General features: G+C 41.6%; 2 protein-coding genes across 2 annotated transcripts; both read left to right on the forward strand.

The window, feature by feature from the left end:
• Nucleotides 1–2,559: 2,559 nt before the first annotated feature.
• LOC135112312 (mucin-2-like) lies at nt 2,560–5,896 on the forward strand. The gene is made up of 2 exons (XM_064026643.1): nt 2,560–3,062; nt 4,505–5,896. The coding sequence occupies exons 1-2, from the start codon at nt 2,965–2,967 to the stop codon at nt 5,565–5,567; spliced, it is 1,161 nt and encodes a 386-aa protein (XP_063882713.1). The 5' UTR covers nt 2,560–2,964; the 3' UTR covers nt 5,568–5,896.
• A 2,272-nt stretch (nt 5,897–8,168) lies between these two features.
• Nucleotides 8,169–11,849, forward strand: LOC135112313 (uncharacterized). Its single transcript, XM_064026644.1, has 2 exons — nt 8,169–9,734; nt 10,247–11,849. Exons 1-2 carry the CDS (start codon nt 9,544–9,546, stop codon nt 10,455–10,457), a joined length of 402 nt encoding a protein of 133 aa, XP_063882714.1. The 5' UTR covers nt 8,169–9,543; the 3' UTR covers nt 10,458–11,849.
• Nucleotides 11,850–12,430: the final 581 nt, after the last annotated feature.

Raw genomic sequence — 12,430 nt, forward strand, 5'->3', positions numbered from 1 at the left:
GTGTTGCTTGTGGCTATTACAAACGTAAGAACATAAAAAAAAGATAAAATAAAGGCAGCTGCAAGAAGCCATCATGCCTACACGTACCAGCATGAAATATACCTACCCTTTTCCTCTTATCGTCCCCATCCATAAATTTGTCTTTTTCAAGCTCCCCAATGACTCACCACTAACAACCTGCTTACTGAGTCCCTTCTGATCATAACCAACATCATTGTGTACGTACGTCGGTGGCTACACGAGGCTGCCAGATGGCTTAACTATCATTGTCACTTTAACTATCACTATTATCGATGCTTCACTCACCCTTGCTTGCAAAAAAAAAATCACCAGTCGTTGCAAAATTAAGTACTTCAGCCCGTACTCTGAAACGCTTCAGAAAAAAAAAAAACTATCATTATTATTTTAACTATCACCGTGATTATCAATGTTTCACTCGCCCTTGCTTGAAAAAAAAAAAAAAAGCCGTGGCAAAATTCAGTACCTAAACCTGTATTCTGAAACGTTTCCTTCTCTCACCAAGACTGTTCAAAGGTCACAGTGATGGTAAGTCGGCTTCTCACGGTTGTTATTTCCTACTGGTGATCCAGAACCCTTGTTGAACCGTCACTGGAATCACGAAAACATCTTTGAGAAGCCCAGTAACTTCTCCCGGAGCTGTTAACAGATTCAGCACAGCAGACAACTTTTAATTTTGATAAAATTACCTGTTAGTTAGTCGTAATAAAGTTTATCTATTCATCTATATATCAGGCTGGCAATCCCACACGGGGTGGCTCAGACAAGACACACACACACACTTGGCGCCTGGTGGAAAGGGAGTCTCGTGGAGCACCCAACTATGTACAAACTAGAGTTTAGGCATAACACAGCTGACTCATGTATTGTATATATTTTTATTATTAAGATTGAATTTAGAGATTCTGCTTGTCAACCATTGTTCATGCGTTGCCAACACTGCTTGCTGCTGGTGTTTTTAACTTAAGGAATTTAGATTTTTTTTCTTACGGGATACTCGTTTCACATAATTATTAAATATACAAGACATAACGACCTCAAAATAGGCAATTTGCATACTTGTCGTCCTACAAGCATGTAATTACTTTAAATATCCTACTTCCGAAAATAAACTTTAAGATATTGTAATTCACACCTGGCATTTCAGTGAGCATAACAAAGTGTTTCAAGTGTCTAAGTGTCACAGCTGGCCACACACTTCCACAATAATGGAGTCAATAAGATATAACTGTGGTGGATGAGGAGGAGGGCAAGGAGGAAGGGAGGGCAAGACGGGAGTGGAGGATGAGCTGGCTGAGTGATACATGTCACATCTACGCCACACAAAACCTTCCCTGTCGGAATGTCTTCTCGGTTCTTGCCAACTTCCCCTTGAAAACCAAGAGTAAACTCCTTAATGAGACACGCTTGGCACTGCACTGTGGTGTCATCAGTTAGGCCACTGTGCCAAACAAGCTGCGCTAAAATATCATATTAATCTAACTATTCGTTAGGAAGATATTAGCGAAAAACGATGCTTCACAGCGTTTGAAATTGATAGTAGATGATTAGTAACTCTTAACCCTTTCACTTCGATACGAAACAATTAACAACACCAGAAGTAATACATGGAATCTTTATAACCATCTTAAAGAAAGTAGAGGAACAAAAAGAATAGATTTTACAATTTCTATCCAGTTTAAAGATCACCCTTAACGGAAAGTATCACCCTTAACGTGGCAAAGTCCTCTAATGGTACTGGCGTCTGATGGAACCAATGACGTGGTGCTGAAGGGACAGATGGTGACGCTGCACGTTTGAGAACACAGGGCGCCGGAGTGAACGCCTTGCCAGTGAAGTGCTCCAGTGAGGATTCTGTTCTCTGTGCTTTTCTTTCAGTCATGTGACTCGTATAAAGTGCAAAGATTTCTATAGTATACCCAGACACCATCCTTATTTATTTATTTATTTATTCATTTCTTGCCTAAGTCGGCTTTCCTTGTTAGTAAGTCTTCCACTTTTTAATACTTTAGATACACCAATAATATGCCCCTATGTATTTTTTTTCAACAGAGACATAAATAATACGACCGTTTGTACGTAAGATTTTTTTAAACACAAACACAAATAATCACATGTCCGTATGTAGATAAGTTTTTTTTCTTCTAAACAGTTCGATACACCAATACTATGTCCGTATGTAGGTAAGATTTTTTTTAATATACTTAAATATACCAATGATATGTCCGTATGTGGGTAATTTTTTTTTAACACACTCAGATACACAAAATAATATGACCGCATATGTAAGTATATATGAAGGTACCGTAAGTAGGTATGCACGCACATCAACAAGGCCACACACGACAAAACACCAGTAAAGACTCTGAAATCCCACACAAGTCAGGGTATATAGACAGGTAGGTATATATATATAGGTAAGTATGCACGTACATCAACACAGGCCACACACGCAACAAAACACCAATAACGACAATGAAATATCAGACGAGCCGGGGAGTGTTTGCTGAATGAAACACCGACGCATCGAGGGAGGGAAGGCAAAGTTTCGCTCACTCCCTCCTGCTGCTGCCCTCGCTGCTGCCTCACACCTCACACCTCACCTGTGCACCACCACCGCCTCGCCTCACGTTTTTTCTGTATCCTAATATAACCTGACCTAACCTAACCTAACGATCTAACTGGTCTAACCTAAACCAACCTGACATAACCTAAGTGACCTAACCTAACTAGCACTTAACCTAATCAACCTAACGTAACCTGACGTAACCTAACTTAACCTAACCTGATCCTAACTTGACCTGACCTGACCTAACTTAACCTGACCTAACCTCATCACTTAACCTAACCAAACTTAACAACACTGCACCGCCGCCTCGTCTCACACACTCATTCTGCACCGTGACTTAACTAACCTGACGTGACCTGACCTGACCTGACGTAACCATGGTGGACTTAATCGCAATCCTGGGGCTGTCAGTGGCGGTGGTGGTGCTGGTGTGGCTGGCGACATGCGGGACCAGCTGCCGGCCTCCCTGGAAGTGGTGAGTGCTGCTGCTTCATCTGTCTGTCTGTCTGTCTGTCTTTCTGGCTTTCTGTCTGTTTGAAGGTTTCCTAATTCCTTCCTTGTTAATGTGTGTTGTGTATACGAGCTTTTATTTATTTTATTTATGTAGTATGTATCTTTTTACGTAACCCTGTTCTAGTGAAGGGGCCGCCGTGGTGCAGTACATGCAGTGGGACAGCCGCATTTAGGGGGCCGAGTGGTCCTCATGCGCAAGGGTTGCAATTCTGGTCACGGGATAGGGAGGGCATCCACTCAGGGTAACGGTTTCCAAATGCCGAATCCAAAGTTCTTCGTTAGGAGGCACCGTCCTGGCCTTGATGCATTTGGGAAAACCGAATAAAATCCTTGTTCTAGTAAAGTTTGTATTCTCATTCATTATACAGTTGCGTAATTAAGAATCTTGTCTACATATACACTGATGACTGACTGAGTGACTGATGCGAGTGTAACAAAGCACTGTTATGTTTCTATTTTATACTTGTCAGTGTGAGACGAACGTAAGCAAACTCTTGGCAGACTGACTGCTCTACGAAATGCTAAATTCGTCCAGAGTAAATTTCCAATGACAAAGTTCCTCAATCTACTAACCTTAATTGCCACGGCAACTATTTAAAGGAGAGACGAGTGCAATGTTCGCGACGAAAATTTACTTGACGTCACAGCGCTAGGAACAACAAAATCTTACTAAACATAAACAAAGTAAAAAAGGGGGAATTAAAGAATAGATTTGGCAGTTTTTAGCCAGTAGAATGTTTAGAGATGGCAGTGGAGCAAGAATAAAGATCTCGGAATGGTTAGTAATTAGAACATATACCAAATCGCAGGGGGAAGTGACAGACAGAACCGCTAACTGTAACATCTTCAGTAGAGATCCCTTCGTCTGCACGTGTGAGCTTGTGGTCCATCACAGCCTTTAGTTCGCCTGCTTTCCTTCGTCACTTCCACACACACTACTCCATTTGCTATATTTCATCCCTTTTATTTAAACACAATGCATTTATTCATTTTAAAACTTCTTCATTTTCTCCAATTCTTCATTTCATTCATTTTATCTAAGCTTCATTTCCATTTCACTACTTTATCTAACATCACTAATTCCTTCACTTCATTACTCCTTATCTTTTCTAACTCTTCATTTCAAGCTCTTTTCTTCCTCCCCCCCATTCACTCATTCATTTATTTACTCCATCTCCTCCAACTCTTCACCTCACCCTCTTGTATCTAATCCCCCTTTATCCATTCACTTCATAATCATCCTATCTTACTCTTTTCACCCTCTGTATCTCTTTCATCTTCATCTCTTCATTTCATCCATTCATTCACTCACTTCATAGTCCATTCGTAATCTCCAGTTCTTCATTTCACCCGCTTATCTAACCCTTCTACATTCACTCACTCCTCCCACCTTCGCCTCCACAGCTGCAGGCGTCGCAACCAAGCCCAGGACATGGTGACAATACAAGTGGACCTGAGGAGCGGCGAGGTTCAAACGTGCACCAACAACCTGGGAACAGCCTCCTCCCAGTCGCCCCTGCACGTCACACAAGTCTCCAGTTTGTCCCAGCAAGGGATACAGGATGAGGTGAAGGTAACGCCGAGGACGAGGACGCCCACACGCACTTACGCCTCGCACATCACCACAGCCACGCAGACTTACCTCTCCTCGCCTCTCAGCCTCAGCATAGCAGCGTTAGAGTACTCATCGGAGGTCACACCGCTTGACAAGAGTATGTGGGAGAGTTTAAGCCCGTCCACCAGTCCCACCAGCACAGCAAGCACCGAACGCTCCCTCTCGAACACGTCAAGTTACATCAACACCACGTACTTCGAGGAAGTCCCACAGGCGACCAAGCAACTCCTCGACAGTCCTGGCCAGCTCAGCACCCAAGAGGCTCCCAAGACAGGGGTGTTGATAGAACTGGATAGACTCGACAACCGCGCCAGCTCCTCCTCTCTCCAGTTCACGTCAGGGTCCTCAGACGACTCCAGCCTGACCAGAAGCACCTCGACTCTCCTCGCTAAGTCCGACCCTTGTATCTTCCCTGACTTGGCGGACCCTGACGTGGAATTTAACGAAAACAAGGAGAACGCTGAAGAGAACAAAGAGAACGTTGATCCCAATGCCATCCGTCCTTCGTGTTCTGGCGTGGCATCGAACACAGAACTTCCTGAAGACACCCTTAAACAAACCCTTAAACCTAACCCAGGACATACCACTGCACTAGTCGCCGAAGTGGATGAAGAGGGACAGAATCTAATCTCTTGCTCGTCTGTAGAGTGCGAGGCAGGAGCACTACCAGACCCACTGCCAGACTCGTCAACCTCCCCCGCCTTGCCTGTCGCCAAGGAAGAGGACGACGCCCAGGTGCCAGACTCGGACATTGAGAGCTACCACACCTGTGAGGACGGCGCGAGTGACAGGGAGGAGGACACGCCCACCAAGGAAAGCGTGAAGGAGAATCTTGACTTGACTACTGACTGATGCTTTGGTTGTGTTAAGTGAGTGAGAGAGTGGCTGAGAGAGTGGCTGAATGGTGAATGAATAAGTGTAGGTGTGTGATGCATTTTTTAAAGTTTTAGAGAAATTAATTTAGATTCTTACGAGCACTATGTCCTGGTGTGAATTTTTATCTCTAAATGATCGCGTTCCTTTAGCATGTTATTTTTATTGAATGACGAAGCTCCTCTGGCTGATTATACTTCCATTATGTACACTGAGCATAACCTGTAACGTGGGAATGCTGTCTCGGAAAGGTTTTGGTGTGTCTATCAGACTGACTTCAAGAATACAAAATCTTAAGACACGAGAAATGTTTATTACTTCATTGACCCAAAGTTGTAAGAAAAATTCGTACCTTACTCAAATTAAAAAACTTACGTAGCTAAATTTAAATATATAATGATAATGAAAAAAATACGTAAACCAGGTAATAAGTGCTTTAACCTGCGGAGCAACTAAAAAGGACCCTCCCCAGCGGCTGGGGGGGGTTCTAATTTTTAGACGCGTCACAAACCTTTTTGGTCATACGGAGGAGCTCGCCTGCACACGCCGCGCCAAGCGTCGTGCCGCCATGATGGTTGTGGCGAGTGACATGTTGCTATAGATGACACTGTGTTTTCAATATGTGGGACTTTATCTGCATTCTGATCACACTATCGTGTTCACGAGTTTTTCCTACTTAATGTAATAATATATTTCAGCATTCAATTATTAACTTCAAAACAGCGATAGCGATCATAAGTATAACATGTTATAAAATTATAACATCTTTACAGTTCAACTCATTATTCGTAATACCATTTTCTTTTTTGTTTTGTCAATTTTTTTTTTTTTTTTTTTTTTTTTTTTTTTTTTTTTTTTTTTTTTTTTTACAATACATCTTGATTCCACAGTCACTGGTGAGTCTGATGGTGTCAACCAAAGCTGGCTGTCCCGCATATGAAGTGAGTTATGGCATATAACTGACGCACTTTGCGCGCTCGATAAGTCGAAATATGCAAAACACAGCAAAACGGCGGTGGGTCTGACAAAGAAATGCCATAAAATAAGAATGATGCGCCGTCAAAAGTTCCTCAAAGGAGTTTTCGAGACTGAAATAGCAATTTTTATATGCGATGGACACCTAAAGGTGCTCCTGGCTAAATCTTTATTGAACCCTCCAGGGCCAGGCGGAGCGATGGGTTGTAGAGACATGCGCTAACAAAATAATCCCCTCGCTCCGTAGAAAAAAAAAAAAAAAAAAAAGACTAAAATATGTTTATTACTTCACCAATCAAAGTTCTAAGAAAAATTCGCACCTTAATCAAATGACAAATAACTTTAGTACCTTAACAGATAATGACAATGAAACGAAAAGTATACTGACAAACACAAAATGCATAAAGACACGAAAAATGCTGATTGCTTCACTGATCAAACGGTGTATGAAAAACTCGTACCTTACTCCAACGACAAAAATAGCCTACGTAGATCTGTACATAATAATAATGAAATAATGAAATAAAAAGTAAAATTAAGGTAAACAACAATGAAACACAAAAGAAAACAAAGAATTAACGTAATTAAAATCCTGAGAAACACCATTTGAGGAAAGATTTTTTACTTGATTGGCTTAATTTACTGCATTAAAGATTCAGACAACAGAACAGTTTAAATCTGAGACAGGACAGGTAATGCAAAATAAAGTACAACACACACACACACACACAGGAGGGAGGGCGGGAGGCTTGGGAGATGGATGGCGAGAGAGAGAGAGAGAGAGAGAGAGAGAGAGAGAGAGAGAGAGAGAGAGAGAGAGAAAGGGATGTAGAGTTAAGGGAAGAAGATCGCAGGGAAGACAGAGCGACGGAGGGATGGAATTGTGTGATGGAGAGAACAGTTTGGGAGATGAGAAGACCTTGGGAAATATCGTATATGAAGGGGAAAAGTAAATACATGGGAAAAAATAGGTACAATGACAGATAAGTAATAAAAGTTCGTCAAAAATAGATAATAAATAATAATAGATAATAAATTGATAATAATAAACAAAAATAATGTTAGGCAGTGTACAGTTACTAGCAGCTATTGTTGTGCGAGGAACGGTGGAGTTGAAGTGTCGCAATAGAAGTGTAGTGCAGCGTGACGTGGCAGCCGAAGCAAGTTGTGTCTGCAGAGTTGTGTGTGTCACCCAGAGCGCAGGTCATTAAATTCCTTAAAAGACGAGGCATGGACCGTATTCTGAAACATCTGCGCCACACCTCCACTACTTCAAAAACTCTCTAGTTGAAGCTTCAAGGGTTTTTAAAAGTGTTTGCACAATTCCGATGACAGATTAACAAGATTTCTATTTTATTATCAGGTGAAACACCCTTGAGAATCCTGTAAATGATCTCTGTGGCCTTGGAAAATAGTCGTGGTGGGAGAGCAAGACGTTTCTTATTACGGGCCATATCCTCAACATAGTCAGAGAAGTGTTAGCTAAACATCAGGTGCGCGCCTTATACAACAGAGTAACGAGCTGGGTTGAGTGGAGAGCACACCAAGGAATACTCTCATCCCAGGTACTGTGTCTTGAGGCTTCCCCGAGTCTCTACATCAAGGAACATCGCAGCTACCAGTACTGTTCTTCCCCTCATCCCTACAAGCCCAAGTTTAACATAAATAATAAGTGATAATAACATACAAACCAATTAGCCACAGTGTAATTAGAAACAAAACGCTCCTACACCAAGGAAGCGACACACTGGTGAAGCCTCGGACTCGTTCACAGAGGCGAGGAGACAGGCAGTGGTGGTGAGCAGGCAGCACGCGGGCACCACAGCCATCCACCGCCCCTCGCCGCCGCCAGCACACCAGCTTGGGCCGAGACACACTACCGCCCTCTCGCGCCAACTCAACTAAACTCGCTGAGGAAGAACTATGTGTCTTGATAAGGAAGAGAGTCCCTGTGTCACTTTATAAGGAAAACTGCCCTTCTGTGTCTCTTAAGAAGGAAAAGCTGTGTCACTTACTGAGGAAAGGTTGCGTCTCGGTGTCTCTTCATAAAAGCGGCAAGATATCACTATTGTTGTGTCCATAAATTTGGGTTATACATAAAGGCGCTGCAAAAAATGTGAAACTGAGAAGATGAGACTGTGAAGCGAGCAAGAGAGAGAGAGAGAGAGAGAGAGACTGAAGCAGCGAGCAGAGACCGTGAAGACATCAAATAGAGCAAGTTTCCGTGACTGGTAAAGGAAAAAGAAACAAGCAAACAAAAAACAAAAAAAAGCAATAATAAAAAAGCAATAATAAAAACGTTCTTAATAAAAAAAAATCGAAACAAAGAAAAATAACCAAAAAAAACATCAGGACAAAACACAAACAAATCGAATAAAACAAACCAGAAGCGGTGACAGACAAGCCAAAGAAGGAAAAGGAAAACAAACTCGAAGAAACTGAACTGAGTGGAACTTCCTGAAGGAGACGAGGAAAACGAATAGGAAGAAGAAAACGAAGAGGAAGAGGCGGAGAAAGAGTAAGAGAGGATAGCGAGAGAAGAGGAAAGTTAGAAAAGGGAGACGAGAGAGGATAACGAGGGAGAAGAGGAAAGGACAAGGAGAGAAAGAGGAATAAGAGAAAAAAAGGCAGAGGAAGAAGAGGAAGAGAATAAAGAGGGGAAAGAGGAGGAAGAAAGGAAAAGAGTAAGAGATAGAGGAATACGAAGAGGAAGAGGAGAGAGAAAGGAAAAGAGAAATACGAGGAGGAAAAAGGAGAAAGAGGAAGAGAGGATAACGAGGAATACGAGGGAGAAGAGGAAGAGAAAGAAAAAGAATACAAGGAAGAAGAGGAATACAAAGTTGAGAAGAGAAGTTGAGAAGAGAAGAGAAAACTAGAGTAAGAAAAGTAAACCAAGGAACAAGACAAGAAAGAAAACGAAGAAGAGAAAACGGGAAGAAGAGCATCGTAACATTTTCTCTTCTGTCTGTGAACTTTTGACATGAATCTAGAACTTACGAACACCACCACCATCACCACTACGCCCACCACCACCACCACCATGCCCCCGCCCCCGCCCACGCCCACGCCCTGGCCGGCGCTGGCGCTCCTGGTGCTGGTGGGCGTGATACTGCTTGCCTTTGCGGTGTGGGCGTGGCGCGACATCAGAGACACGTGGCGGTGGTATCAGGAGTAAGTAGAATTGTGCTGTTTCTTTGTTTGTGTTCCTGTTTGTATGTCTGTTTCTGTCTGTCTGTGTTTAATTTGTCTGTTTTTCTCTGATTCTTTGTCTCTGTCTCGATCTCTCGTTTCCCTATGTATCTGTCGTCTTTGTGCTTCTATCGGTCTGTCTGTCTGTCTCTCACGCATCCTGGCAGTTAATTATTTGTCTGTCTCTAGCCCGTATTCTGAAACACTACTGCCCCACACCTCCACTACTTTCAAAAGGCTCTTGTTGAAGTTACACGGATTCTTAATGTTGTTGCTATGATTCTAGTGACAGAGTAACAAGACTTCTACATTATTAAGAGGAAAAACACTCTTGAGAACCCAGCTAGCTAATCATCAGTGTAGCCTCTGAAAGCAGTCTTAGTGAGAAGGGCGAGCGAAGAGTTTCTGAATATTATGATTTGTCTCACGTATCCTGACTCTTCACTGTCCGTTCCTCCGTGTCTGTCCCCGTCATTCGCATCCCCATCACACAGAGTCGTGTTTCTGGATGAGCAAGAGTTGGAGAGAGAGCGAGAGGCAGAAAGACGAGCAGACCAGAGCAATGCAGTGAACGAGAGCGACCGCACCTCTAGACCCTCCCGCAACGCCCAGCAGTCCCGTGACCAGCAGCGGCGCTCCAGACTCGGGGAAAGACACCCTCTGGCCCACCCCGTCACCCCTTACTTCGCTCTTGGCACGGAGTGAGTCACGCCGGGGAAGATGGAGGTGCAGGAGGGAAGGAAGGGAGGGTAAGAGAAAGGAGAGGGAAAAGACGTGCAAGAGGAAAGGAAGGAAATTAAGGCAGGATAAAAGAAAGGAAAGGGAAAAGAGCCTAATAGGAGGGAAGGAAATTAAAGGAATAAAGACAAAAGAGAAAGAAGAGGGAAAAGACATACATGAGGGAAGGAAAGTAAGGCAGGGCAAGGGAAAGAAGGAAAATGAAAGGAAAAGTTGAAAAAGACGAAGAAAAAATAAAGGATAAAGGACTATGGTACACAAAAAAAAAGGAAAAAAAAAAAAAGGCAAGAGTTTAGGTAGTGAGAAGTGTACAGATGATTTTTAACTCCTTGACTGTTAAACAAGGAAATGGTTAGCTTAATTTGAATGACGCTAAACATTTTTACTGAGCACTAAAGGGTTATTCTGGGCATTCATTTCTCCCGATCGTTTCTTGTGTTTTTCAAAGTTTGACACTGCCAGCTTCATCTGAGTGACCCTGAGCACTTTTACTGGCCATATAGGAAACTAGAAGCACTAAGACTTTTATTTGCAGCTTCTCTTGATTGATTTCTCTTTGTATCATTCGAAATTTTAGTCTGAATTTGCACCACAATTTTTTTTTTTTTTTTAAGGCTGAGAAGTTATAGATTCAATTTTAAGGGCACTTTTTCACTTCTTTAAAGCGGAGAAGTTCTAGCAGACGGAAGTTTGAGGGAAGTTTTCGAATTTTTTTTAAAGCTGAGAAGTTTTCGATTTTTTTTTAAAGCTGAGAAGTCTAATGCGTGAAGGTTGACAGGCAGTTTTTTTTTTTTTTATCAGGTGCTTTGATATTTTTAGTATATTGCTGGAGTGTGTTGTTTTAATGTTTGTGGTCGACGCGGTGGTGTCCTCAAGCTGTTGTTCTCTACGGCAGTGTTTTAAGTTTTGTTACAATGACGTAGTTTGTATTTTACAATAACAAAATCACAGCTTTTGTTAGAGTTCCATTGTTTTTGCTTTTAACAGTCATCGCTCTATGTTCTTTTCCATTACCTTTTTTTCTTTCTTTCTTCAATCGTTTTACCCTTTGCTAAAATTACTTTGTTTTTATTTTCACTTGTAATCGGTCAATATAATTCTTCACGAGTCTACTTCTTTATTCTTTCTTGTTAGAATTTCTTTTGTTCCATTGTATTTTTTCACCTGTAATCGCTCGATTTTTTTTTTTTTTTTGTTAGTTTTTGTATTTTCTCTTAAACGTATCTGTTTTTCTCCTTTCTCCCATCTAACATGCTGACACTTTCGTCTTCCAAATCTCAAGAGGCAATGGAAAACATTCAGTTGTTCTGTCCGTGTCATTTTATTCATTGTATAAAATAAAACTGAACTGAGCCAAAACGAACTGTACTTCTCCTTGATAAGACCCACTTTTCTTTCAAACATCTAACAAAAATCTAGACTTCCCTTTACATTACAATAAAAAAAAAAAATACTTCCCTGTTACTCCCCGATGAAAACCTACTTGGTAATGATTTTTACTGATAAAGAATATATATATATATATATATATATATATATATATATATATATATATATATATATATATATATATATATATATATATATATATATATATATATATATATATATATATATATATATTTTTTTTTCCCTTAAACCTGCTTTCGCTTCATTTCTAATTAATACAGTCAGACATGGAGACAGACGCAGAGACAACACAGATACGCAGAGAGAGACGGACACACAGACGCAGATATGAGAGACAGAGACAGAGACGCAGATATAAGAGAAAGAGAGACACGGGAGACGGACAGAGGCACAGAGACCGAGAGACAGACACAGACAGACAGTGACAAAGAAGCATACAGATATAGACGCAGATACAGACAGACAGAGACAGACAGTGACAAAGAAACATACACATACAGATATAGACGCAGATGCAGAGACAGACAAAC

This window comes from Scylla paramamosain, chromosome 23, assembly GCF_035594125.1.
Source record: "Scylla paramamosain isolate STU-SP2022 chromosome 23, ASM3559412v1, whole genome shotgun sequence".
Taxonomy (NCBI): Eukaryota; Metazoa; Arthropoda; class Malacostraca; order Decapoda; family Portunidae; genus Scylla; species Scylla paramamosain.

Bases quoted from the DNA above. Each gene is read 5' to 3' on its own strand.
- LOC135112312 (XM_064026643.1), top strand. From the start codon at position 2,965: ATGGTGGACTTAATCGCAATCCTGGGGCTGTCAGTGGCGGTGGTGGTG. The intron at 3,063-4,504 runs GTGAGTGCTGCT...TCGCCTCCACAG, and splicing joins TGCCGGCCTCCCTGGAAGTG to CTGCAGGCGTCGCAACCAAG.
- LOC135112313 (XM_064026644.1), top strand. From the start codon at position 9,544: ATGAATCTAGAACTTACGAACACCACCACCATCACCACTACGCCCACC. The intron at 9,735-10,246 runs GTAAGTAGAATT...CCCATCACACAG, and splicing joins ACGTGGCGGTGGTATCAGGA to AGTCGTGTTTCTGGATGAGC.